The sequence below is a fragment of the Rhinolophus hipposideros genome (genome assembly GCF_964194185.1).
Source record: "Rhinolophus hipposideros genome assembly, chromosome: 3".
In the NCBI taxonomy this organism is placed as follows: domain Eukaryota; kingdom Metazoa; phylum Chordata; class Mammalia; order Chiroptera; family Rhinolophidae; genus Rhinolophus; species Rhinolophus hipposideros.
In genome coordinates, this window is record NC_138049.1 from 101,298,842 (window position 1) to 101,326,079 (window position 27,238).

Genomic DNA, 27,238 nt, shown 5'->3' on the forward strand with positions numbered 1-27,238 from the left:
AGTGTGCAGTGCCCGGCAGGTTTGGGTCCCCAGGGCGAGAGGCCGTGCTTGCCCTGCGAGCGCACTGGGATCAGTGCACCCGGCTCAGGCAGCCGGTCTGGGTGTGCAAGGGCGGGCGGAGAGCGAGTGTTCGAGCGCGCGGCTGCTGAGCCGGCGCCGAAACCCACGTCCCTCGGCCACTGTCCTCGGGATAGATGGATCCATTTCTGCTTTCTGACATTTTCCTGCCGGGGAGTGGGGGGGGGGGAGAGAAGGAGAGAAGGAGGAGGGAGGGACGGAGGGAGGGAGGGGGGAGAGAGAGAGAGAGAGAGAGAGAGAGAGAGAGAGCAGTCTTGTTTCCCCTAGCCCTGTTTTGTTTTCTCTAATTGGTCCTGGGGGAGGCGAGGAAATTGGACAGAGGCTGGGCCGGGCGAGCTGGGCTGCCTTTAATTGGCTCCTTTTTTTTTAACTGGAGGGGAATCAAACAGGAGAGCGAGCGACAAAGGGTGGGAGAGCGAGAGACCGAACGCGGAGACGCGAGGAGGGAGGAGAGAGGGAGGGAGGAGGGGGGAGCGTGGAATGAAAAGCGCGGAGGGTGGGGGGAAAGCAGCACAGCGAAGCCCAAGTTGCGGAGCGATTGGAGCGCTGCCGCGCCCCGGAGCCCAGCGGCCGCCGCGCCCGGGATCCCGGCCCGGCCCCGCCCGCTGGGGGCCCCCGCCGGCCGAGGCCGCCGGGCGGGGGCGGGGAAGATCAACTTGGGGCGCGACGCAGCCCGGCGCTGGGGAGAGCACCGCGCCCGGGAGGGAGCGCCCCCTCGGCGGCCAGACGGCGCGAGCCCAGCGCGGCTAGCGGAAGCCGCCAGCGGCGTCCGCGCTGCAGCCCCGGCCTCGGCGAAAGCGCGACTGTTTTTCAAACGTCTCAAACTTTCCTCCTTTCCCCGCTTTGCGGGGTCTCTTTTGGCTGGAATCGCTCTCCTGATTCCCGCGGGGCGCTCGGGCGCAATTCCTCCCCGGGGTCTCTCGGTGGCTGGGCTAACTTCGCGGGCCCGGGGCCCCGTGGCTCTCAGCCCTCGGCGGAGCCCAGCCCGCGCTGCTCGCCGGCTCGGGAGGGCGCCTTCGCCTCCGGGAGGGCGCCCGGCCCGTCTCCTTTGCACTCGCCGCAGGACTGGAGACAGCGGATTGACCAGAGAGGAGCTGGGGCCTCCCGGCACCCGCTCCGCGGAGGGGCGCCCTCTGGGCCGGGAAACAAGTTTATCAGGCGTCGGTGGCCTGTTGGATTGAAGCACCGCCGCCGGCGCACAGGGGTCCCTGGCGCCCAGCATTCCGGGCGGAGAGCCCTGGGGACTCAGGGCGGCTCCGCAGCCGGGTTCCTCGGGCCCGGGCGCTGGCTGCTGCGTCCGGCGCGCGGAGGCACCCGGGGCCGGGCCAGCGCCCCCTGCGTCCCCACACGGGCAGCGGCGCCGGAGGAGAAACGCGGGTCGCCGCCGCCGCCGCCGCCGCCGCCTCAGTCTGCGGGTCCCCGTCGCGGCTGCCGCCCCCTCCGTCGCCTCTCGGGTAAGGAGGAAACGCAGGGGGCATTGCGGGGCCCCGGCGGATGCGCCCCCCGCCGCCTTTCGGGCTGCGCCGCCTCGCGGGGATGAAGCACCGGCCGTGAAGATGGAGGTGACCTGCCTTCTACTTCTGGCGCTCATCCCCTTCCACTGCCGAGGACAAGGAGTCTACGGTAAGAGCCGCTGTCCGGCTCCACGCCGGCGTAGAACCGCGCGGAAACTTTGCAAGAGGCGCGAAGTGCGCGCTGCCGGGGTTCGGTGGGGCCCCGGGCTCGCACTCCGGAGCGGATGCCTGCTTCTCCGCCCTTTTCCAGGGCGCGAGGAGACGGAGCTGGCTGCTTCCGAGCACGCAGGCGGGTGGTAGGGTCTGGCGTGAAGCCGGTGATGCCAGGGGGAGGTACCCACTTTCTCAAAGCCTGTCAGGGGCGACAGTGGCTACGCATCCTGAAACCTAGTCGGCTCCGGAGACTGACAGACTCCATCCCGGGGGCTGGGGCAGCGACGTGCACCGAAGCCTGGTCCTACTCCGGCGCGGCCTCCGGAGTGGAAGCTGAGCGATGCGCAGCCCGGAATCGCGCGCGGCGTGAGGACGAGCTGGCAGCTGGCACCGCCGCCCAGCCGGGGCTCGCCTTCCCGGCTCCCTCTGTGGCTTCGCTGCTTTTACTCGCTTCGTGACAGCCGGAGCGGATGCCGGCATCCCCGGGATCCGGCGCCTAAAACCCCGCCAGCATCCCTTTTCGGACCTCTCCTGAGCCAATTCTTCCTGTCTCCGGTTCCCGGCTACAAAACCCCAGCCCCACCTTCCTTCTCCCTGTGTGCACACGCAGACACAGTCAGCCACCGTCCTCAGGACACACGGCACGCACCCCCGGCTACGTGTCCAAACTCTGCCTCCTGCCCCGCAGCTTTGCTCCCGCGTCCCCACACCTCATTTTCAGGCACCAAAAGGACTCTGGTCACCCCTTCTCCCTTCTTTCCCGTGGGTTTTCCTTGGGAAAGGTCAGGAGCGCAGGCATCATCCCTGTCAAGGACCCTCCCTCCGAGTTCTAGCAGCCGGCAATGCCCTGACCCCACAGCACAAAAAGTCAGTCTCAGGGCCAGTCGCCCTGACTTTGCCTTCCCTTGACTACAGGGCGGTCTGTGTAGGCCACTTTTTAATGATGGGGAATCTGAAGTGGGGAAGATTCTCTTTCTTTCGCAGGGGTCAAGGGTCTCATTCTTCACCTTTCATCAGGGAAGAGAGTTTGACCTGTTCTGCTGGTGGGGGTCAGAGGCATTGTCCTCCACCCCCACCCCACCCCTGGCAGCCAGCCTCAGGTGCAGATGCTAAATGCTTCCTTCTGGGGGTGCCTCGCAAGAGGGAGGGGTGTCCTGAGGCGTTTCTGGGAGGTGACAAGCTCCTGTCCCTATACAGCTACCTGTCAGGCTTAATTCCCTGGGGAGGCTGGCTCAGGCATCTGGCCAAACTCTGCTTCTTAATTAGTTTGTGTCTCTTATTGCCTGGCCGTTTACATAGGCCAGAAAAGGAAAGAAGGAGGAAGAATGTAGCAAGGACTGAGAGGCTGGGTTGTGGGGAAGAGGCCACTGAACAGGTCCCAGAGGCCTCAGCCTTTCCAGGGCAGAAGACACCGGGGTTGTGTGTGTGTGTTTGGGGGGGAGGCTTTTTCTTCTTTCTCCCCAAGGTTTCCTTACAGCATCAATGTCTCCTTAAGCGGTGGCCTAAAGAGGGACATCGCTGAGACCTTTTCCTCTTTCTCACCACACTACAGGGGCTCTGGAGAGTGATGGAGAGACCTCCTGTTTGCTGCTGCTCTCCCACCCTATCCTCCCTAGGAGTGCCTTTGGGTAGATCTGGCAAGCCCGTTTCCTGGCCATTCCTCTTCTCCATCCCCTCCACCCTTTCCAAACTTCTCCAGGGCTGCACAGAGCCTATCTTGAGGAAGCTCCTTTGAGCCTAGCCTGGAAACTCCAGCGATGAGGGCAGGGAGTGGAGGAGAGACGCAGTGGTCTCTGCAGACCCGGATTTCAGAGTACTTTGAGGCCAGAATTTAGTCATTGGCTTATCTGTCCCCTTTTCTTGGTATTGTCTCCCATCATTTATATGCTTGGGTCCAAGCTGCTCTCACTCAGAGCAAGTCAAGGTGGGCTGTGTGCACTGGCCAACCCCAGACTCTTGGGTGACCTTTCCACGTGCCCTTGGAAAGTGTGGTTCCAGGGAAGACTGGAGCCTCAGGGGAATTGCTGAGTTGAAAGTCTTCATCGAGGTGGATAGAGAAAGAGGAAGATCTAATATGAGGAGGAGGAGAGTAAGAGGCTGCCAATTTCCTTGTGATGCTGGAAGCTTTGGCCAGATACAGCAGAAGGGAGAATGCTTGTAGGGCTGGGTCTGGGGTAACAAGTAGTATGGAGAGCTGATTTTCTGCCCCTCACTTTTCCTCTATGCCCCAAGCAGATGAAGCAGCTTGAGAAAGAGTTCCTTGTAGGGGTGAGGAATGGTCACTCATGTCCATCATTGTATGCCAGCACCCAGCATGGCGCCTGGCACACAACAGGAGCTCAGCAAATATCTGTTGCACAAAGGAAAGGCCATCATTGGGGAAGTTTGAGGAAATCCTTGAATTTCTTTCTTTCCAAGAAGTCTGTCTAGGATGGTTTACAGAAGGGTCTTTGGGCATTCTTTGGGGGCTCTGCTTAGGAAGAGTTACGAAGTCTTTGACTGGTGGCCGTAGGGAACCTCAGAGAGGAGAAAAGAGAAGAGGCTGGAAGCCTAGTGCTGTTTTGGCAGTGAGGAGAGAGGCAGGTTAGACTCTAGACACAAAAGAAAAAAGTGTGCCTGGAGAGGGAACCTTAGCCCCCTCCCCACTGCCCCCAGGCCTGTGTGGCTGAGGGAAGGGTAAATTAACATGGAAGCTGATTTGAAGAGAGGGAAGAAGAGCAGGATGTAGAGAGCAAACCCAGTAGAATCTGGCCTGAGCCTCTGCTGAGTCTCTGCTGAGGCTGGTGGGAGGCAGCTGCCCGGTTTCCCGCTGAGGTTCCTCTTGCCGGCTCTGAGCTGCCTTGCCTGCAATCGGACTGGGGAAGCACACTTAGTCTGGCCAGGTGGCTTCACTCTTCTCTGAGGCACAGATGTCACAGCAGCCAAGTACTAGACCAGATGGTCTATTTGGAGCTGGTTCCTCCCCGCCTCCGAATCTCCTGGTCCAGTTTGTTGTACTCCTGGGGGGTCCTGTAATCTGCTTTCTGGCAGGCCAGGGGGGTGGCTGCCCCCAGAGGCCTAGCTCTGGGGCAAAGGCAGTAGCCAGGTGAAGGACGGGGAATATCCTGTGTGAGGATAGCGTCAGAGAACACCCCAGCCTTCCTCCTGGTTTCCTCCACTCCTCCCGTGGCCGTGGATTTCCAGCTAGGGGCAGGTCGAAGGGATCCTTCTCCCTTACAAAAACACAACAAACCCCTGGATTATTTAATATGCAGGAGTGGGAATTGACATTATCCTTAAGACAGGTTGTTTGCAACTTACTGGTGGAAGTCAAAATATTTCACCAAAGGTGTCATCAGAAACTACTATCCTATGCTAATTTTTATGGGAACATGAAGACAGATGTTGGAAAATTTGACAAGAGCAACATAGCTTACAGAATTATCACCGAGTCAGGTTTTTTTTTCCCCCTCCTCTGAGGGGTGAGGAGAAGGAATTTCAGGAAGTGTGTCTCCCAGCGCTGTCTTCTGGGTGTTGATCTAGGCGTGGGCTCTCTTGGGATTTTCCCTAGAGTCGTCACCCCGTGTCTCAAAACTGCCTGTCCACATCTGATTCTCCGCCTGCAGAAGACATCGCATCAGAAAACTGGTCCCCTAAGGGCTAACAGAAGGCTTAGGGTTTTCAAAATGTCCTCAAGAAGGTCCATGCTGCTGTCCCGCATTTCGTCTCAGTGATAGAAACTGCATGAGGGAGAGAGAGGGCCTTGTATCCCCAAATCTAAGCTGTTTGGTTTTCTTTGCCACCCCTTTCCTCTCTGATGTTGGCCCCTGAGCCTGCCTGAGGGCTCCCAGGCCAGAGAGCCCCCCCTTAGGGTCAAGATCTGCATGATGTTCCATCCTACACTACAGGCTGAGAATCTGTTTCCTGGCTGGGTGAGGTTCTGGGGATGGTGGTGGGGGTGGTGAGAGAAGATTTTATTAGTGAGGAAAGCACCCATGAGGGGGCGGGCTGGGGACATGCTAAGGGCCCACTTGTAATTGGCCAGGGTTGGCTGGGAACTGCTGGGGCCGGGTGGCAAAGCCTCATTTAAAGCCTGGTATTAGCTCTGCTTTGCTGGAACATGGAGGGGCGGGTGGGGGGCTCCATAGGGAGAATGGAGGGAGCTAATCACAGCAGCCAAGGCTGGCAAATGAATGATGCAGGAAATCAATACCTGGGGGTGGGAGTGGAAATCCGGGCAGCCGTGGCTTCTCTGGCTGCCCAGGAGGCCCAGACGGGCCTGGGAGGAGTGAGACAGAGGCAGGAGTGTGGTGTACCCTCCTCTCCCCTTCATATCCTGCCCTCATGACCCCCGCCCCCAGTCTGTCTTCCTCCCTCCACCCCTTTCTGTCTTGCATTTCCTAATGGCTGGGCTTAGGGAGGTTGGGCCAAGACATGCCTCACCCAGCAAAGATGAGACCTGGGACATGGGGCCTTGGGCTTCTCGGTCGTACAGGAGCCCTGCCGGGTCTCTACCTGCCTCTGGACACCTGAGCCTGACTAGGCCCCAGGTGCAGGGGTGTGTGCCTAGGGATGCGGCCCTGTGCAGCTGGCACTGCCACTCCAGATGTAGCCAGCAGGGGGCGGGCTTGGCCACCACATTTCTTATTGCTTTTCCTGGACTTTCTTGGCTTCAAGACTCTGGTGGGATGAGACTTTAATTCCTCAGCCTGGGGCCCACGGGGACTCCTTAGGCGTTCTGAAGCTTCAGGTTTCCCTTCAGCTCTCAGGTTTCCCCTCTCAGTGTCCTAGGGCATTCACCTGTAGCCAAAGCCACATTTCCTAAGCCACCCCCAGGCCAAGGTGGGGCTCACCCACGTGGGTTCCTGCCCCGGTGGGGCTGTGTGCAGAGCAGGGGCTCATGCTCTGGCAGAGCTGCCTCTTTGTGAACCTGGGGTGGGGCCCCTCTCTTCCATCTTCTTCCCCGTGGTCAGAAGACCCTGCTTTGCAGGCCTGCGTCTGCTAATGGCTTGTACTAGATGCTAAGAGGCCCCTATTGCATTTAAATGCTGATATGGGAGGCAAGAGCAATGCTTAACTCAAAGGAATGAATCCTTCTTTCAAAAAAAATGAAATCTCCCTTTCCCTGGGTCTTTGGGAAACAATCAGAGAATACACAGACATATAAGGAAGAAAGTAAAACTCGTTTGACATCCTGGCATGCCTTTGGTTCTTTCGGGCATCTTTTTGTGCAAAGAGGAAGGCACCTTTCAGGGAAAATCACTGGTTATAACGACAATCCCGGATAGGTGCATAAGTGCCACATGCCTTAACCAAGCATTAAATGCCTTCTCTGCTTTAACTTCCATAACATTCTGAGAGGTCAGCACATCAGGTCCTATTGTCCTCATGTAACAGATGAGGAAACCAAGGTTTTAAGAGTTTAAGTGACTTGCTTAAGGTCACACAGCTGATAAGAAGTGGCTCTGAGATTTGATCCCTGTGAGTCTTCTGATTTGGGGGCAGGAAAACAGTATGGTGTGCCCCTGACCATTCATTAAATATCTACTGAATACTTCTCTTGAGTAGGGCGCTGTTCTGATTAGTGACAGGGCCACAGAGGGGAATAAGATGAGGTTCTGCCCTCAAAAAGAGGGGGAGGGGAATCACGGACCAGATGGTGGTTCCAGGAAGATCTTGATAAATGCCATGTGCCAAGGGCAGATAAAGGGCTGTGGGAATACTAAGGGGAAGGAAATTACTTCCAAGGCCTTGTGGAGGAAGGGGCATTTGAACTGGCCTCGACAAAGAGAAGTGAGGGCTGAGCACAGGGCATCCCAGGTGGAGGCAAAGGCACGCAGGATAAAGAGCCTGAGTGTGTGCGGGGAATAATGAGTCACTCAGCTGGGCTGGAGTGACTCCTTTCATAGGTTGAAAAGGAATAGGGGCAGTTGGAGTTGGAACGGTATAGGAATAATAATAAAAATCGTTAATGTTTACTCCCCGAGCTGAGATCATGAATGTGTATAGTCTTCTTTCATCCTCACCACAAGCCCTTGAGAGAGTCATTCACAGCCCATTTTACTGATGAGTAAACTGAGGGTTCAGAAAGATGAAATTACTTGTCCAAGTGGCAGAGCTGCGCTTAAACTCAGATCTGCTGATTGCAAAGCCTGTGTTTGGTGGGAGTAGGCTGGAATCCTGGGTTTGGAGGGCCTGTTAGGAGGACCGTGAGCAGGGAAATGTGTTGTATTTCATGCCTGGTAGCCGCGCAGCTGTGAGGAGGTGAGGGTCTGGAGGAGGAAGACCCGCCAGGAAGTCCTGCAGTTGTCCAGGGAAGCCAGAGTGAGAACTTGAGATATTTGGAAATAAACAAGCTCTTACTCTCTTAGAGTTTACATTCAAATTGAGGGGAGACAGTCAATAAACAAGTCGATGATACGTATATAATACATCCTGGGGTGATGAGGTCTGTGATAAAAGGTGAAACACCCAAAGGGAAAAGGAATGGTGGCCTGTGGTTCAAGTTCATATACAGTGGTCAGGGGGCTCCTTGAGTAGGTGCCACCAGAACAGAGACCTGAAGATGCCAAGGGAGGAGGGAGAAAGCCCTATGGGTGTCTCCAGGAAATGTATTCTAGGAAGGAGAGTAGCCAGTGGAAAGGCCATGGGGTACAAGCCTGCCTGGCCTGTTTAACCACAAAGAGGAGTCAGGATGGACAGAGCAGAATGAGCCATGGGAGGGGAACAGCGGGGGATGGGAGGGAAGGGGGCGGGGGTTGGAGTGTTAGTGAAACCACACTGTTTGCAGCCTTGAAGGCTAAGCAAAGGACTTTGGCTTTCATCCTGAGTGAGGTGAGGAGCCCTGGGAGGGTTTCAATCAGAGGAGGGACATGAACTGACACCTTTTCAAGAGAATCCCTCTGGCTGCCATGTAGAGAATAGACTAGAGGGGGTTGGGCATGGGGGAAGGGAACCAGTTAGAGACTCCCGCAAAAGGCAAGAAATGAGACTGAGTAGTCATTAGGTCTTAAAAGTACTTCAGGGAGAACTCAGGCAAGGGATAGGAACTGAAAATGATGCTGAGGTTTGGCACTGGGAGACTTGGCACACCATGGCATCAGGGTAGAGCAAAGGGGACTGATGTCAGATAGGTCTGGGGCACTGGAGTGAAGGAGTTGAGTGCCTGGACTTCTGGTCAGAAACCCGGGTCTGAACCCCAGCTCTGCCCGCACCAGCTGTGAGAGCCTGACTTCCATCTGCTTTTTAAGGCATGGCTTTCCTGCGGGTCGCGGGTCAGATGGCAAGCATCGTACCCACCGCATGGGTTTGTAATGAGCATGCCATGTTCCATGCCCAGGAAGCCCTGAGCTCTGTGCCTGGAGCTGAGCAAGCCCTCAATCCAGTTTTATTTTCATGACAATGCCAGTGCAGTTTTGAACGTCCTGGGGTTCTGGTGTGGCGTGTCTGGGAGAGATGTTGACTGGGCTGGTGGACAAGAGTGTTGGTACTCAGGAGAGATCTGCTCGGAAGAGGTGGACACGCGTGTTTGGATTTATGTGACTAGAACGATGTGGGTTGGAATCGTGCAGTGGAATACAATTCTCAGGGAAGAGAGAATAGAGTGAGAGAAGAGACTGGGCTGAGACCAGTGCCCTGGGGGCGGGGGGAGAAAGAGGAGACAGAACAGGTGTCATCAGGTAGGTAGGAAGAGACCAGACGGGACAGGGACTGGAAAGACAGGGGACAAGACAGAGTCCACTAAAGCAGGGGCATCTCAGGTGGGGGAGGAGACAGAGGAAGGGCCGTCTGGGGACTGGGAGGCAGGCAGCTGCAGCACCCAGTGGCTCCTCAAGGTCCTGCAGATTCTCGTCAAGTGGGTCTGGGGCGAGGTTGAGATTCGCGTTTCTAACAAACTCTGGGGCGATGCCAGGGCTGCGGGCCCATGGACCAGTCTTCGAATGGCAAGGCCATACGGGAAGGAGGACTGGATGAAAATGGGCAGACTCGGGTTGGAGGGCCAGGTGGGCAGCTTGCGGCCTCAAAGGGACCCTGGCCTGACAGGCTTACCTCTCTGAGCCTCAGTTACCCCATCTGGAAGCCTGGTTCAAGCACACCCACCTCTTGGGGGTTTCAGAGAAGCCAAGAGTAAGAGCACTTTGTAAACTCTCAGGCGAACTGTGGGGACTCTGTCTCATGAGAGCAGAGTGGGTGGCAGGCAGATGGTCGGGATCCCCGGGCGTGGGTGGCGTGTGGAAGCCAGAGGTGCAGGCTGCGCTTTTGAGAAACGTGGCAGGCCAAGGAGCGCCAGAATGGCAGTTCCTACGAGACAGCCTGGGCCGTCTGCCGGTGGGAAGCTGGAGCTGCGGGGGAGGGGGGGACCTGTGGGGAGGTGGTGACTTGGGCAGGCGTGAGGGCGCTGCTTGGCTGTCTTTGGAGATTCCACCTCAGGCTCTTCTTGGTTCCTTTCCAGTCCCAGAAACGCAGCTGAGGCAGACTTTGATTATCTGGAGGGCTGGAAGCTGTGTAGAGAAGTGGTTCTCAACCCCTGCAGCCTGTCAGAACCACCTGGAGAGCTTTTTCAACAGCAGATGCCTGGCAACCTCCTGAATCAGACACTCCGCAGGTAGCATCACGGCAGCTGGGGTTGCAAGAGCCCTCCAGTCGATTCGCGGGCGCAGCTGGTGTAGACAGTTCATCAGAATGAGTCAGGCCCAAACAGATGTCTTCCATCTTCCCCTGGGCTTTCGGAGGGCACTTCTGGATTTTCCAGGTCATTGCCCAAGCTGTGTTTCAACCAAACTCATTCGGACCCTGGGGACTTGAAAAAAATTATTTAAAAATTTTTAAAAATTAGGAGTAGGGAGACTTTCCATTTCAACAGTGCTAACTGGAAGGTCCAGGTCAGGAGCTTGGGAGATTGGCCCTCCTCCCTGCTTCTAACCAGAGGATTTCCAGAACCGAACCTAGACAGATTGAAAGAAACTGCCCCAGAAATACTATTTTCATTGACCTGAAATAGGTGAATTCTATTACCTATTTTTGAAATGTGGCCCTTTTGTTTATTCTCTTCCCTGTTTGGTTTAGAATCAAATGAACATTTCAGAACTGGGCTACGTTGTAGCCATTCAGTGTAAACCAAGCACATATTTTGTGAGTACCCGCTAAGTGTCTGGAAGGGTGGTGGGTGCTGTGGCTGCAGTGTGAAGAGCGCCTGTGCCCTAGGAGCTCGCAGTGGAGCAGGAGAATGCAGCCTTTTCCAGTGCCCTCCTTTTCCAGATGGAGAAGCTTGAGTGACTTGCCTGAGGCCCTATAGTTGGCAGGTGGTGGAGTCAGGATTTGAACTCAAGCCTGCCCAGTGCCAAGTTTAATGCCTGCCCACTGCTCCGAGTGCGAGGCTCCCGAGGGCCATATCTGGCTAATTTTTGTTCCCTGGATTGTGCTGCAGAGAATGGGTTGGCCGATGGGAGCAGCATGAGGACCCCAGTCCTGTATCAGTTAGGAGTCTCACCCTGATGTTAGAAACAAAGACCAGATGACAGAGTCTCCAATGAATTAAAGGTGACTTTATTAACTCTGGAGGTAGGCCATCCACGGCTGCTGTGGCAGCCACTGGTCACTAGTGATCCAAGTTCCTTTCAGCTTGTTGTTCTGCTGTCCTTACAGTCATGGCTCGCAAACTTTGCTAGAATTACCTGAGGAGTGTTCAAAAATCATAATGCCTCGGTCATACCTAGTAGCAATTAGATCAGAATGTCTAGGAGTGGAAATCAGGCGTTAGCTTTTTAAAAGGATCCACGTTGATTCTACTGTGCAGCAAAGTTTGGGAACCCCTGCCTTGGAACATTTTGCCCCAGAATCACCAAATAGCTGCGAGGGCTCAGCCATCACGACACATTGCAGGTAGGAAGAAGGGAGGAGCATTTAAAAGGGAAGGCCTACCAGCCGAGTCAGCTTCCTTTAGAGTGTTTTTCCAGAAGTCCCTTCCCAACGACCTCTGCTTACATCCCATCTGCCGTTCTTAGCTGCAAGGGAGGCTGAGAAATATAGCCTTTTGATGGATATAGTCCCACCTATTAGAATATCGGGGTTCCATTAGAAAGGAGAGAATGGATAATGGATAGGTAATGAGCAGTCTTTACCACAGATCCCCAAACAGGGTCAGTTGGCGTTCCTGAGAGAGATACAGATGGGTGTGATCACTGCTCTCCCCGCCCTCCCCTCCCACTGCGTGGGGGGCTCTGATTACTCTGAGGATACCCAAAGGAACTTTAGGGAGGACTGAGACCCAGAGCAGGAAAGAGACTTGCTTGGGGTCAGCCACTCACTCATGTGAGGGTCCCAGGTTCCTATCTGCCAGCGCTCTGGTTCCCTCTGCCCACCCCACACGTCTGACACACTTCCCTTGTTGTTGATTTCTGCTGCTTGGTACCTCTCTCCTCCAGCAAATGGCTCCTGTCAGTCCCAGCTGCGGGAGAGCTCTGTTGACCCTCCTGATTTGGGGGACGAGAAACTGAGGGGCTATGCTAGAAGCCCTGGGCCAGAGTCCTATAGAGGCAATCGAGCTAATTTTTCTGCCTCTCGGCAGGTCCACACCAACATGAGACCAGGCAAGTGCACTGCTATTTGCTCAGGGTCTCTGTTCCTTTATTGTTGGGAAGTTCTTTTCATTGTCTGACTTTATTTTAACTTGCTGTAACATAACTTCTTCTCAGAAAGATTGAAGAGTTGAGGCCTCTGAGTTGAACTGGAATATCTCCTTGGCCCTGAGACATCCCCCATGTGATTCTTAAGAAACTCTTATTGAGGTACTTTTTCCCATCTCTGAGAGGAACGGCCGGAGGGTAGAGATGAGGAGGGAGCTGGATTCTGGTAGGCTTATCTACCTGGGTTTGGCTCTGGTGTCTTGGTAAAATGATGATCTTGAGGTCAGTTTACCTTCCAGTACAATACATAAGCCCACAAGGCAAGCTGAAGAGCTGCGCTCTGGTAAGGCCTGGCTTTACTCTCCTTTATGAAATAAGGCTACAGGGTAGACACAGAGAAGGCCATGAGGTGGGGTTTGACTGTGTAGCAAGGAGTGAGCTCAGCTGCCAACCAGTGGTTTGAAGTGACCCAGAAGCAGATATTTAAGATTCAGTGCAGGAAGAGACTGAGACCAGAGAAGGTAAGTGGCCTATCAAGGTCACACAGCAATTAGGTGCCAAAGCTGAAATTAAAAGTCATGACAAGGGACTCTACAGCTGGATCTTTCTCATTCTCCCCTAGCACCTGGCAGGTTCAGGAGAAGCCAGGGTGTGTCTGCATGGTATTTATGAGCTCAGTTTATACCCATATTTCTATCATTCTCTCCCTATCCCTGTAAACCCCCTATAAATCCCAGGCCTCAGTGAATCCAAACTACTGGGTCTGGGGCTCATTCTGGGTCCAGGGCTCCTGGTTAGGTGTTAGAAGCCCTTACTGAAACGTCCAGGAGGCCCTGGGAGGTCCCCCTTGTGGATAGAGGAGGCACCCAGCTTAGTAGTGTGAACTGGAGATTACTACCAGTCTCCAGCAGGTCCAATCTCTCTGTCGCACTGCCTGTGGGCCACCTCAGAGTTACTAACAAGTTAGCCAACCGAAACACGGCCACTGTTTTTGGAAGGTTGTGCTGGGAATACCCAGCAGCCCTTGAACCTTGTCGCAGTGGCTCAGGTTCATTGATCAGATGAGTTGGATTTTGAGGCATTGCGACTCAGGCAAGGAGGTTTCCAGGGAAGTGATGGGTGGAGGGAGGGGAGCGGGGTAGGGTATTTGGTGTGTATGTGTGTGTGGAGACATGAGGACCCTGGGTTGTGGCCGCGTGAGAGATGGAATAGGGGACACCATGCTGAACGGAACTGCCTTGGACTCTCGGTTTGGGTTCCTAAGAAGCAGACCCTGAGATGAGTAGCTGAGTGCAGGTAGTTTATTTGGGAGGTGAGTGCGGGAAGCTCTGGTAGGCGAGAGGAGATGTGAGATAGGGAAACAACAGGAACCAAGAAAAGGTGCTTTGTCAAGCCAGTCACCACCATGCCTCACTGGGGACCTCTGGGACACTGTAAAGCACTCAGAGTTCTCCCACGATGGTGAGGGAGCTGGGGCAGGTATACACGGATTGCCACCTGTCGCTGGTGGGGGTCTGCTTCTGGGGGTGTGAATTCCTGGTACTTGTAGCCCGCTGCACACGCAAGCAGTGTGAGCTCTGGCCTCAGGAAGAGAGAAGCAGGTGCTGGCAGGTGTGCTCTGCGGTGGTGGTGGCAGGGCGGTGGTCAGGGAGCACCCACGGCCTCTACTACATCCTAAGCCTTGGGTCTTGCTTTTGCAGGTCCAGCCTGTTTTGCTGAGCTCTTTGTTCTTAGGTCTTGTCTTCTGGGCTGCATGATAAGCCCCGATTCCAGGCTGAAAACTTTCCTGCAGCCACGAGACCTGTGAGCTGCTTATTTATTTCCTTGGATTCTGTGACCAGAACTCCAGCCCGTTGATGTCCCCAAGATCTACCTGGTAGAATCCAGGCTCTCCCTGAAGGATTGAGGGGCCTCACACCTGGGGAGGGCCTGATTGGGGATGTCACTGAGGACAAACCCAGAGTCTCCAGGGTCCTTTGGGTATTGCCATGAGAGGCATGACCCTTAGCTCCCGACCTGCTGAATTCAAAGCTAAGAAAGAGGTGGGGACAATCCCTGAGACAAGAAGACTGCCCCTTTTCCCCGCAGGCAGGATTCTGTGTGGGTGATAAGGTCTACTGCATTCTGTTCGCTTTCCTCTGCAGGGAAGAAACGTCCTGTGGGTAGTGACCCGACTCGCCTGCACCCCTGAACACCCCTGGGTCTTAGGGTCCACATCAGAGTGGCACCTCCAACCTGTTGCGAATTTCTCGGTCTCTTCACTACCATCTGGGACCTGAGATTAATTTGTTAATTAATCAGTTTTTTCTTGAGTTCCGTCTATGTGTCCAGCGCTGTTCTAGGTGCTGAGGATACAGCAGAGAACGACAAAGAGATGATCTAGAATCACAGGCTTGTAGAGTGAGAGAGCCAGGAGAGATCTTAGGGCGGATCTCATTTGTCAGAAGAGAAACCTGAGGCCAAGAGGGCAAGAGAAGCCCTCAGGCCACACAGCAAACGGGCAGCCCGGCTTGCAATCATGGAAGGTCAGAGGTGATGGGCTTAGAGGTCACCTGGCCCTAAATGCTCAGGTTTTAGAGGCAGAAACCAGTAGCTTGAGGCGAAGGGTCGCACCAAGTTAGTGGCACTGCTCTGCTTGCTAGTGAACACATTTTTCTCTTCTGCGTCTTTCTCCCAAGCCAGATCCAGGCTCCCATTTACTGAAGGGAGTGTGTGTGCATGCATGTGTGCATGTGTGCCTGCACGCGTGTGTGTATGTGTGTATATGTGTATGTGTGTGTAGCTTCATGTGGGCTAGGGCAATGGGCAGGAGACATCAGTGGCTTTCTCCTGATCAAGCCATCCCGCCTTCTTCTGGGGCATTCAGAGGCTGCAGTGAGCTCTGCCCTCCCCTTCTGCCTCCCTCTGCTCCCCCGTACAGCCATGACCCTGGCCAGTGCCCACTGGCATAGAGGCCTTGGACAGTGCCAGGAGGCTTGGTACTGAGGGATGCCCTGATGTACCCAAAGCATTAACTCCGTCTGGCTTGTCCCCTCATTTCCTCGGGAGCTGAGGGAGCGGGGCTGTGAGGCTGTGCAGGGTGAGGGTGGCTGCATCCCCCACCTCCACGCAATCAGCTCCCCCCCCACACATTCTGTTAGAGCCGGGGCAGGTCTAAGGAATGGCTCCTTCAAGTTCCGCTGCAGAATTTAAAGTCAGGTTGAGAGGTGAAAGAAGGGGATTGGGTGGGGAGTCCTGGCTGGTGGTGGTGGTGGTGGCGGTGGTGTGTGTGTAGAACCATTGGCGTTAGATAAACTACTCTCTGGGTACCTCGATAGGAGTCAAAATACATTCTCCATGCTCTCTCTACTTTATCTACAAAGCGTGCACCCACACTTTATCTGTATTTTTTGTGCACATGGAAATATACGTGTGCATGCTGTGCTGAAGGCATGTATGCAGACGACATTGCGCGCAAGAACGTGGGTATATGTGCAGGGGGCCGTGCTGGAGTGTGGGAGGGACTACAGACATCTTTGGGAGCTTCTCTGGGTTCACCTTTGTCTCACTGCCCCTCTAGGCAGCCCCTCAACACCCTTGCTTGATTCCCAGGCAGGAGGACAGGAACGGGCTGTCAGTCAGGTGCTTATGTCCATCTTAGCTTATGGCTGCCGCCATCCCTTCTTGGAGTCCTGAAGTGGGGGCAGGGGCAGGCCGAAGCTGGCCTGAAGCTCCTGGCTAATTTTCCCGGCCTCCATCGATCCAGCAGCTTCTCCTGAGTCTATTAGCTGTCGGCGAGTGAAAATATCCCCCATCATGAGCCCTGACCTGAGACAGGGAGGGATCCATAGCAATTTGTTGAAACAGAGGGAAGCGTTTCCCTCTGATTTGTATTTCAATTTATTCCAGACAGGAAGGGGGTCAGGGTGGGGGTGGGGGGGGGTGAACCCTGGCACGCAGGAGCTGGGCTCAGGCCCATCCCCCTTAGCCCCCCATGCCAGCCAGGGTGGCAGCTGGTGCTCCCCATGGTTCCTGGCGGGGGTGCTGGGGAGGGGAGGGTGGGCCCCAGCAGGGGGATGGGAAGAGAAGCCCTCCAGTCTTCCCAGCAGGCCTTGCTTGGCTGGAGAGCTCAGTTGTGGATTTGGTTTTCACAAAATACAAAGCCACCTGCTTGGAGCCTCTCTCCCAGGCACTGGGGCCTCTGCCAGGCGTGCGCTCACCCACAGTGCCGTGCCAGGGTGGGGGCTGGGCTGGGTGCATGGACACAGTGGCCCCAGCTGGGCTGAGTGGCAGGGGGCCTATTCTTCTCTTGGACGCCTCCCCAGCCTGCCTGGCAGGAACAGAGATGCCCAGGCTCAAAGGAGACCTGGCACCTTGGAGAAGCGTCTGTGCAGGGCGGGAGCCCCTCACCGCGGGAGCTGTGAGCGTATCTCTAAGACACAGTGCTTATGCTTTGTTCATCGTCTGAGCAAGTTGGGGCTCCCTGATGTCCTAACCAGGAAGTCTCTTTTGAGCTGACGTTTATTAAGTACTTACTATTTGCTGGGTCCTGGGCTAGTGCTGCCAAGTCCCCAGTCCTAGTATGTCCCAATCTTGCTCGTGCACCTCGATTTCCTCGCTTTCTGTATAGTTCTGTCACCTCCCTCACCCACCTCTGCTTGGTCTTTCTCCCTTCCTCCTGGGAATCACTTCTCCCTTCCACTCAAGAGTGCCTCTGATAACTGAGGGTCTCAGGACCGATGGGGGATGCTGCCACCCCTTTATCCAGAGGGACCCTATAAACAAGCTAGCTCTCTTTCTTCTGGGTCACTTCCGTTGGCCCCACCTCACCCTCCCGCCCCCACCAGGGCCCCTGCCTTTGCAGAGGTGGTGCCATGGCAACTGCAGAGGAGGATTCTGAGAAGGGTTAGCCAAGTGGTCTTGGACAAACCCCCACCCCCACTGCTTCCTTCCCGCATGCATCAGCGCCCGCAGCAAGGAGAGTAAGCAGAGAAGTTTTTCACACTGATCTGTCAGCGGCTAGCAGCTCTGAGGTCAGCTGTCGCATATGACTTGCCAGGCTCCATGACACCACCAGGATCTAATTTCAGAAGCAAGCAACTAAATATATCAAAGTCAATGAATAATCATCTTCCTCACTCAGCTGGGAGGATAGGGAGGCAGTGTGGCCTGAAGGATAGGAGCAGAGGCTTCTGAGCTAGACCTGGGTTCAAGTTCTGCCTCTGCCACTCACTGGCTGTGTGGTCTCGGGCAGGCTATGCTCTGTGCCTCCGTTTCCCCAAGCACACGATGGCGATAATAATAGCACCTTCCTCGGTGCTGTGGCGAAGAGGAAATGGGGGAACTCACTGGAAGTCATTCTTAGCCCAGTTCCTGGCACATGCGGAGGAAATGACCCAGCTGTTCAGAGGAGGACCTGCTACATGAGAGATTCCAGCCCCCGGGTTTGGCTCAGGGAGCTGATAAGTCACAGAGGCTGCCACCATGGAGGTGGCATGTGAAGCTCTGCGTACAGGCGTGTGACATAATAGTGGGGGAAAGAGAGAGCAGGACCGAGAGCCTGGCCCAGGAGAAAAGGTGGCAGGATTCCAACCCTCCTCTCATTTTCCTCTTGGAGAAGTTCATAGCAGGAAGTTTCCCTTTGCACTACTTCATAGGTTGGGAGACAGGTGTGTTTGCAGCCCCTTGCTACCTACCACCCTTATCACCGCCCATTCCAGACCTTACTTTCCTCCTAAGGGCAGTCCCCCTTTCCCATCCTCAGTCCCTCGGAGCCTCCTAATGGCAATGACTTTTCTGTGCCTGGCTGTGATTGAAATCTGGTCCAATTGGGGGCCTCCCCCACCCCCAAGTCCTTTACTTTTCTCCCCCAACCTACTGGGTTTCAAGTCATTTACAGGTTGTTCAGAGGCTCAGCATTATAATGAGACCGTACAGTGCATGCCACTTACGTGGTTTCTAAAATTTTCACCAAGAAAGGAGAGAAGTCCTTCAGTGATGGAGAGTAAAATAACGAGAATACTTAAACGGCGGCAGGTATGGCATTTCCTCATTTATAAATGTACCTGATGCTAAGGAAAATGTGTTCCCAAACTTCCTGTTTCCTGAATTGACTCTTGAAAACTAAAGATTGTTCATCCCTTTCAGGGACATAATGTGCTTTCCGTCCCAGAGGTGCTCACCTTTTGAAAGGGACACAGAGAATGAACAAGTGACAATGAGTATCCTGGGTGTTGATGAGTGTTAGGGAGAACACACAAAGCAGGGAAGGGGATTGAGAGTGATGGAGGTGGGGCAGGCAAGCAGTCTTAAATAGCGTGGGCAGGGAAGGCCTCTCTCCTAAGAGAGCTGAAAGAAGTGATGGTTTTCAGCGAGCTCTGTAAATCTAGGGAAGAGTGGTCCATCACCGGGAGCTGAAAGTGCAAAGGCCCTGAGGTCAATGGGCTTGGCCTGCATGAAGAGCAGTGTGGCCTCAGTGGAAGGAGGGCAGAAACAAGGTGGGACGGGACCGATGACAGAAGTATGGCGGGCTATTGAGAAAGCATTGGCTTTGACTCAAGTGAGATAGGGCCACAGTAGGGTTTAGAGCAGAGGAAGGATGGGATCTGGCCTTGTGTCATCAAGGAGTCCCTCTGGCTGCTTGTGGAGAACAGACTACCAGGCAAGGAGGAAGCGCAGGGTAGACCTAGCAGAAGGCTGCTGTAATAATTCAGGCAGGAGATCGTGGTGATGGCTAAGACAAGGGTGGTTTCGCAGGGGTCGGAGTCAGGACCAGTTTTGAGAGGGTCAAGCTGAGGGGGCTCAATGGTGGATTGGGTGTGGGGTGTGGGAAATGGAGAGAAGTCAGGGGTGGCTCTCAGGTTTCTGGCTGACACTTAGCAGGGGACAGTGTTAGTTTTTTACTAATGGGTGAATGAGAAATGGCTTCAGGCCTTGGGAGTGTTGGGGGGTGAGTCCTAAGGACTATCCTCCCAAGGTCAATGGATGGAGAGAGGCATAAAGCTAATCAGGCCCTTACATGTGTGCTTTCTGGTTTTAAACCTCAGAGCTAACCCTCCCGCTACCTTCTGAGCTGGGGAAAAGGCCCAGCGTGGAGGAGCTATGCAGAGGCAGCTTTAAGAGGTTTCAAGCATTCAGGGTTGTGGCACCCAAATTCTACCCCCAGCTGGATAGGTGATGTCCGGGGACCCACAGTAGCCTGGGGTGGGGGGTGAGACTGCTGCCTGGTGGTGGTAGACTCCCCAGAAATCCTGTCCTTTGCTCCCCGGCTCTCTGTCCTGGGGTCTAAGGCCGTACCCGCTCTCAAGTTGCAAGATTGATTTGACTTTCAGGGTTGTTACTGTTATTATTACCCACTTAAACAACTTCACAGGGGAAAAAAAAGGAGCTCAGTGACCATCAAACATTAACCGTTCATTCTAAATTCCCCGCCCATACCTGTCAATATATTTTTACATAGTAGTAAACAGTGGTCTGTTCTGCTTTCTTGGCTGACTTTATCTCCTCCACACGTCTCCCGGTATTGACTGAGCCCTCAGCCCTGTCACTTTAATGGCCACAGGTTACCCCCTGCATCGACGTGCTGGAGTTTGGTCACCATTTCTCCATTTGCTGGGCGTTTGGGCAGACGCCAATTTTCCCTTCTTCTAAAGAGCCCTGCTGTGAATATCCTTATGTGAATTATTTTTTTCCTTTTAAAGTATTTCCTTGGGGCCTATTCCCCAAAGTGAGATTGCCTAATAGGTCATAGGAGAGGAACAGTTTTATGGCTCTCATTTTGTACTGCCAGGTTGTGCTGCGAAAAGTTTGAGCCAGCCTTGTATGCAGCCCAGCCACCATGGATTTTATAATTTTATTTTCACTGGTTTAATAGGTGTACTGTGGCCTGCTTCTTAACAGCCAATGTTCACTTCCTGAAGCCATATTTAGGTCTTTCAGCACCTAATAAGACCTGATCTGTGCAGAACTTTACAGTTTACATGGCGCTTTCTGGTATGTCATCTCACTTAAGACACTGTGAGCCCAATACCGTGTTTCCCCGAAAATAAGACCCACTATTATATACTACAATAATATAATACTGGGTCAATATAATATAATACCGGGTCTCATATTAATTTTTGCTCCAAAAGACGCATTAGAGCTGATTGTCCGTCTAGGTCTTATTTTCGGGGAAACACAGTACTGTTGTCCTCTGTTTTATATGATGAAATGGGGTTTAGTCAACCAGTTGTTGCAGGTTTGATTGGAAAGGACTCCCATGCACCTGCCACCATCCCTTTCTTTCTGAGGGCCCAGAGCCCCTGGATGTTCATTTCAGCCCCAATGCAGTAGGTCAGCCCCGTCGTCTTTCCTCAGTGCCCGTGGCTAGGCCTGTGCCAGGCCCCAGGCTGTGCCCTATGCTTCCGAGTTGGGTCTCAGCTCTGTGGGGCCTGGAGGAAGCTATTGGGCTTTGGGGTTAGGTGGGGCTTTGGGGTTCTTTGCTTCAAAGCAAAGCCACTACTCCCTGACCCAAGACTGGCCAGGCTCTATGTTCTGAGTTGGGGGCCTGGACCTGGCAGTGTGTCTCTGGTCCCATGCAGGAAGTGCCCCATCCCTAGTGTTGGTCACGGGTACACTGGAGCTTCAGGTTCCTAGGGACAGGGTCACTTAGGAGGCTGTGGAGGTCGTGGCAACTCTTAGACTCGGGGTACCTTGTCATGGTGGACACACCCTGAGGTATGAGTTTGGTTTTATTCTACTCCCTTCTAACTATACTTCTAGAGTATCTAGAAGGGAGCATGTTCTGTGCATGGTATATCCCGTTCTTATAGTATTTAACATTCACAATAGGAAGTTCTCTTATGCCCATTTTACAGTCAGGTAACTGAGACCCTAGACTAGAGAATTTGCCCCAGACCATACAGCAATTACTTCAGCAGCCTGGCCGGGAAACCCATGCTCTGGGCTGTGTCTCCTCCAGCCCTGATTCTCCTCCCATGGCCTGGGGTATACCATGCACAGAACATGTACTTTGGCACATGGGAGCTTGGTCATATCTAGTCTGGGCTGCTGTCAGCCCCCAGGGCCAAATGAATTGCAGTAATGGGGTCGCCAGGACCAGCAGAGCTTGGTGGGGCTAGGTAGCTGGCTTAGGAAAATTTTACATGAATAACTCCGGTCCTCACATCTCTGGGCAAGGTAGGCTCAGGGCCTGGGTTCCAGAAGCCCTTCCTACCCTGATGAGTGGCAGCCTCTCTTTCCCACCATCATCTTGTGTGTTCATCTGGGGAGAGCTTTCCTTCCAGTGATAACCTCCTTCGGCCCCCCTTGATGCTCTGGTCTCTTGGGATTATGGCTCTTGGTATCCCTCCCAAAGTAGACTTCCTCATTCAGTTGTATATTTTCCTCTTGCAGACCCTTGGAACAGGTTCCCAAAGGGTCCCAGTCTATATTATCAAATGGAAAGGGAACTGAAATGTATTGAGCACCTACTAGATACTAGTCATTGAATTCTGTACCCAATGCACATTATATTATTTAATCCACACAACCCAGAAGTTATTTTCCCTAGAGCCTCAGATGTAGTATTATTCCTATTTTGCAGTTGAAGAAACCGTGGCTTCAAGAGGTTTAATGACTTGCCCAAGGTCACGCAGTGATTAGGTGGGAGCGAGAGCCCTACCTCCTGCCCCTTACACCACGCCATCTAGGCAGCCCCTCAGATGCGCAGTTACAGCCTTGGATCAAGCAATGCCTGACTCGAGGCTTGTGCCTTTCTGCTCTCTCCCCAAGCATCCTGCCTACAATGGTGATTGTTACCTTACGTCCCTTCATTGTTGAGAGTTCTTTTTTTCCCTGTCTTCTCATTGTTGAGAGTTCCGATCCCAGTGTTCTGGGGCCCACCAGGGAGAAAGCCCCTTTATAGTTTTCCCCAGGGACCTCTGATTTCTCACTTACAGGGCTTTTCCCGTGGCCTGTGCTGATATCCCAGAATTCCAGACGTGGTGTACAAATTAGACTTCTACTGATACTCTGACAACAAAGAGTCCATGAGAAAAGCTGGCACTCTCAACAGCTGTGTGCCTTCTGATGAGGCCAGGATGTGGGTGCCGTGGTGAGCATTCCTAGGGACCGGGGCAGGGATGGACTGGCCGCCACTCTCAGCAGAGGAGGGCTGCCAGGACCGCCAGGCTCTGCAAATGGACCCAGGCCCTGTACACAGTGGCAGGTTGGGCAAGCAGCTGCAGGCCGTTCGTCTGACTACGAGAGCACAGCTAGATTTTATGCTCCGTTGTGGTGACAGGATGGCAGCCTGTGCACTCATCTTTTCAGCTATGTCTGTTCTCCATATTCACTGACAGCACCTTGTACCAGAGGTCGGAGACACGTACACTTGGATGGGGGAGAGATTTTTGCAGCCAAAGGGGAGGGAGGTTGGCTGAATGCAGATTTGGTTTGATGAGCAAAGAAGACCTTGCAGTGGAGAGCAGACTTAAGGTGGTCTGCAGCCAAGGGAGAGCAGAGTTTCTTCTGTGAGGGGGCTGGGCTTTATTTGGCTCTGCATCCTAGCGCCGTGGGCAGGACTTTTCACATAATAGGTGCTCAGGAAATGTTACAGAAGGAATCAATGACTCGATGGCACATTAACAGGTGACTGTGTGTGCCATTGGAAATACGGGGAGGCCAGGGAGTGAGGGGGGCGGGATGGAGAGGGAATCGGCCTGGACCAAGGCCCACTGACCTGAGAGGCTGCCCAGGAGTAGACACGACAGTGTTCTGTGCGTGCCCTCCAGACGACGGGCATGCCAGTGAGGCAGAGGAGAGGGTGCGGGGTGGTGCGACTGTTTCAACGAGGTTTTCCCAGCAAAGATTTGGAGCCTCCCCAACACTTGGAGGTTTTCTGAGAAGTCACCTGGCCCACCCCTGGGTGACAGTGAACAGCGGACAGGCTTGAGGCCGCTCCACAGCCAGCCCGCGCTGTGGGGGGGCAGGGCAAACCCCCACTTTGGAGAGGACAGGGTTCATCCATGTTTGATGGCCCCCGGGCCACAGCAGAGGCACATAAGTGTCACCTCTCGCAGAAGGAGACCCAGGCTGAGCCAGCCAGCCTCCTGCCCTGAGAGCCTCCTCCCAGACCCAGCCGCCACTCTCTCAGCCCCTAATTAAAAGAGAAAAGCTTGTTAATATTTCAGCACTGCTAACCCCACTAAATTATTAAGTGTCCATTTGCATTACATGCATAAAAGGATCGATAAACATGTATGAACCGGAAGCTGGGAAGGTGAGGAAGGGGTAGTTTCTAAGGGTGCTGCAGGAGTCTGGTCCACCAGCGACCCAGAGACGGTCCTGTGCCCTGAGCCCTGTCCTGAGCCCCGTGTTCTCAACCTGTGCCAGCACTTGGGAACTGGAAGTGCATGGGGATGAGCACAAAAGTCAGAGAATCAGACAGACTCCCCTTCAGCTAGGTGTCCTCGGACAACTTATTGAAACTGCTGAGCCTCAGCTTCCTCATCTGATAAATGGGAGCAATAGTAGGCTTGCTATGAGCAATAAATAAGGTACTAGATATGAAACACTCAATACAATGCTGGCACAGAGTAAATTCTTATTGTTGTATTATGTATACATTGTTACATTATTATTCTCTTATGGGAGGAGGGGGAGAGACTTGAGACATAACTGCAGCTCACAGCAATCCCTCCCTCTTCCTTTCTGCTTCTCAGGAGGCCTTTATCCCAGCTCTTTTAGACTCTAACTTCCCTCGTGCAGCACCTGGGTGCCGTCCCTTCCTGTACACCCAGCACCAAGCTCAGCGCCTCACACTCACAAGCATGTGTTGGATGACTGTCTGGTGGAAGTCAGGACAAGAACACAGATCCTGATTACATATTGTCTGGCCCAGAACACTGAGCGATGCTCGCGGGAGGTGGTTGGGGTGGTGGTACCTGCCCAGCCATCTTAAGATGCAACTGAGCAGATAGAACCAACTCCAGGTGGGGAGGTCTGCAACCCTCACCCCTTCTCCTCTCTCCTTGTCCTTTCCCCCAGTCTGCTCTGTTTGGAAGTTTCCCCAGCCTGCAGACACTTCCCCTGAAAGAGTCAGGAGCAGGAAGGAGGAAGACAGCCCCCACTTGGCAATGATTAACCTTTTTAAATGCGGGATGGGGAGGAAACCTGACAGAAAGTTGATGGGGCTTTAAATTCAGGCTTTCCATGCATGTGCTGTCTGCCTGCCTTATTTGACTCTGTATCTTACTGTTGCGCCCTCATGCATTTGACAGCACCTTGGCTAGCAGCCAGGAGGAAATTCTCTCATGGGGGATGGGGGCCCTTGATGAAATTCTCTTTCTAGGTTCCAGTGAGAATTCTCTTTCTTCAGAAGCCCAGTGGACAAGTTGGCATTTGCCTTAACGTGAGTCAGACGTTGAGAGTTTGTCGCTTTGTCACTGAGCTTACTGGGTGCCGGAAGCCCTTACCCCCACCTGTAATTCCGGGTGTCTACTTTTGGGGGAAGAAAGGAGTGAGCTGGTAGGCCAGAAGCATTCTACCAGGGGCTTGCTATTTCTGCCTCAGCTGTTCTCATGACGCTGCGGCCCCATGGGTGACGTCTCTCACGCCGCTTGACTGTTCTCAGCCAAGGGACTGGGGGAACGTGTTACCTGACTCCACACAGCCTTAGTTTTACTGAGCCTTGGATCGGCACTTCTCCGCCCGTTTTACAAAACACTTCTGTCTCTTAAGATGTTAAGAGACACTCGGTGAAGAAAGGGCTTTCTGGTCAAATACATTTGGAAAGCACTGGATTATATCAAGTTAACAGATGTGTTTACTGCAGGACTTTTCAGAGCCTTTAATAATATCGTGTGCTGAGACTGAGGAGAGAGAAGACGCAGCGTCGTATTTGGCAGTGGACTATCGATGAACATTTTCTGGCACACAGGTTGGGGGACACAGTTTTCCTTTTCCATTGGTGTCTGTCAATAGAGCTTGGAGAATGAAATAGGAAGTCTCATAGACCAGAGGCAGGAAACGTACTTGGTTCCAAAATCCTGTCCTGTTTTTTATCCACCAAAGTGGTGTCAAGCAGAGATGATCAAATCCCGCGGAGCCTTGAAATTCCCAGGAGCCCGTTACAAATACAAACTCTGAGGCCCTGGAGAGTCAGAGCTGGTGGTTTCCCGTGGGCCTGGGGATCTGCGTTCCACAGGCTCCCCTGGTGACACAAGGGTTGGGGGTGGAGGGTCGGTGGATGGCTGGGCCGGTGAACTGAGTTGCAAGCTAGCAGGTGGAAGTCCTGGGTTAGAGTCTCAGCAATGCCACTGGCCTGTCTGTGAGTGACATGGGCATTTTCTTCTCCAGGCCTCAGTTTCCTCATCTGCCAAAGGAGGCTATAAATAGGACTTGCTTTTCTGCCTCTCAGAGCTGAGGTGAGGAGCTTGGATATACACAGCGCACCCTGGGAATATACCAGCCCTCATCATCTGTTGCAGATAAGGCAGGATCCTGTCATGCAAAGGGCTTCAGGCCCCCAGGGAGGTGGCCTGAGAGGAGTGCAGGATCATTTATAGAATAAAAATGCTGGCTGGCATGGTTACATTGCTCACTGTGTCAGAAAGTTTGAAACACTTTCGTGTTTATGTATTTATTCCTGGTGTTGCAACTGAGACAAGGAAGGCTTAAGTAACTTGCTGAAAGATGCAAAGTAACTTGCTGAAAGCTAAGAAGGGTGCTCAGAGAAGGATGCCATCCATCTCCTGTTTTCCAACTCCTCCGAAGCCCTGCACTGCCCTCAACATGAATCTTGAACATATTCATGAAATATCCCGACCGGTTTACTGTCTGCTTTGAGTGGTTTCACCCCTGGAATGTAGATGGGCCTACAGAGGGTGTTCTCCTGTACCCCTCTCTTGCTCCTATGCAATCAGTCATTTCAGTAGCTATCATTTAGTGAAAGAGCACATACGGTTTGGCCAGATGTTTTACATATGTTGTTTTAAACCCTCACACCAGCCCCGGGAGAAGGCATTATTGTTCCCATTTTACAAATGAAGAGACTGAGTCACAGAGAGGTTAAGTAACTTGCCCAGTGTCACCCAGCTAGTGGGTAGCAGAGCCAGGAGTTCATCCCAGATTGTCAGCTCTTTCCATTTCTCTAAAGCAGATCTCTCCTCTACCCACTTCCTTGTCACATCCCCCTGCTTTGGAGTCGTCTTAGCACTTAGCACACTCTGAAACCATCCTGTTCCTTTCTGTTTCCTTGTTTGCTATCTCCCTCACAGTGCTCTTTCAGAGCTGGTCCTTGTTTGCTTTTCATGCAGCCTCTTCAGCACCCAGCACAGTGGCAGGCTCGAAGCATTTGTTGTTTGACAGACTGAATGAAGGGATTATGTCGTGGTGCCTCTTGACACAGGCCCTGGCCTGGTTGCCTTTGGAGTCAGAAGATGCTGCTGGAGTGGGAGACTGAGGTTAAGTGGGACAGAGCCCCTTTGGGGACCGGAGGTGTGGTGGGATCTCTGTTGGTTCAGGGTCAGAAACATGGTTCCAGCCATTCCAGGGCTGAGGAGAGTGGGGGGCTGACTCATGTTAATGAAAGTCAGTGGGGGCTGATGGGCAAATTGAACCACCAAGGCCAGCACTCACTCCCGAAGGGAAATCTCTACCTGGAAGAAGTCCGCCATAGGAAGCAGCTCATCAAAGTAGGAGTCAGAGTAAAGGGAGGAGGGAACTGTAATGGTTAGTGACATCAAACGAAACAAGGTAACCTCAACAGGCAGTGTCATCAAAGGTATGCTCTTTTGTTTTTTTTAATTGAAGTGTGACTTAGATACTGTAAAATCTTAAGCAAATAACTTAATGCATTTTTACAGGTGTATCCACCTGTGTAACCACCCCTCAGATTAGGATGTAGAACATGTTCTTCCTCCCAGA

At 53.5% G+C, this 27,238-nt stretch overlaps 1 protein-coding gene across 3 annotated transcripts in view; it reads left to right on the forward strand.

Annotated features, from left to right (window-relative positions):
- The first annotated feature begins 802 nt into the window (after window positions 1-802).
- Window positions 803-27,238, forward strand: part of MDGA1 (MAM domain containing glycosylphosphatidylinositol anchor 1) — a 55,037-nt gene continuing 28,601 nt past the window's right edge. Inside the window, exon 1 of one of the 3 annotated variants that reach the window (XM_081044945.1) lies at window positions 803-1,701. In XM_081044945.1, the coding sequence (XP_080901071.1) occupies window positions 1,635-1,701 (67 nt within the window). In that variant the 5' untranslated portion in view covers window positions 803-1,634. Of the gene's footprint in view, window positions 1,702-2,665; window positions 2,846-25,161; window positions 25,251-27,238 lie in introns of those variants that run through there. The other 2 variants (XM_081044944.1, XM_081044946.1) reach the window with 2 other exon arrangements.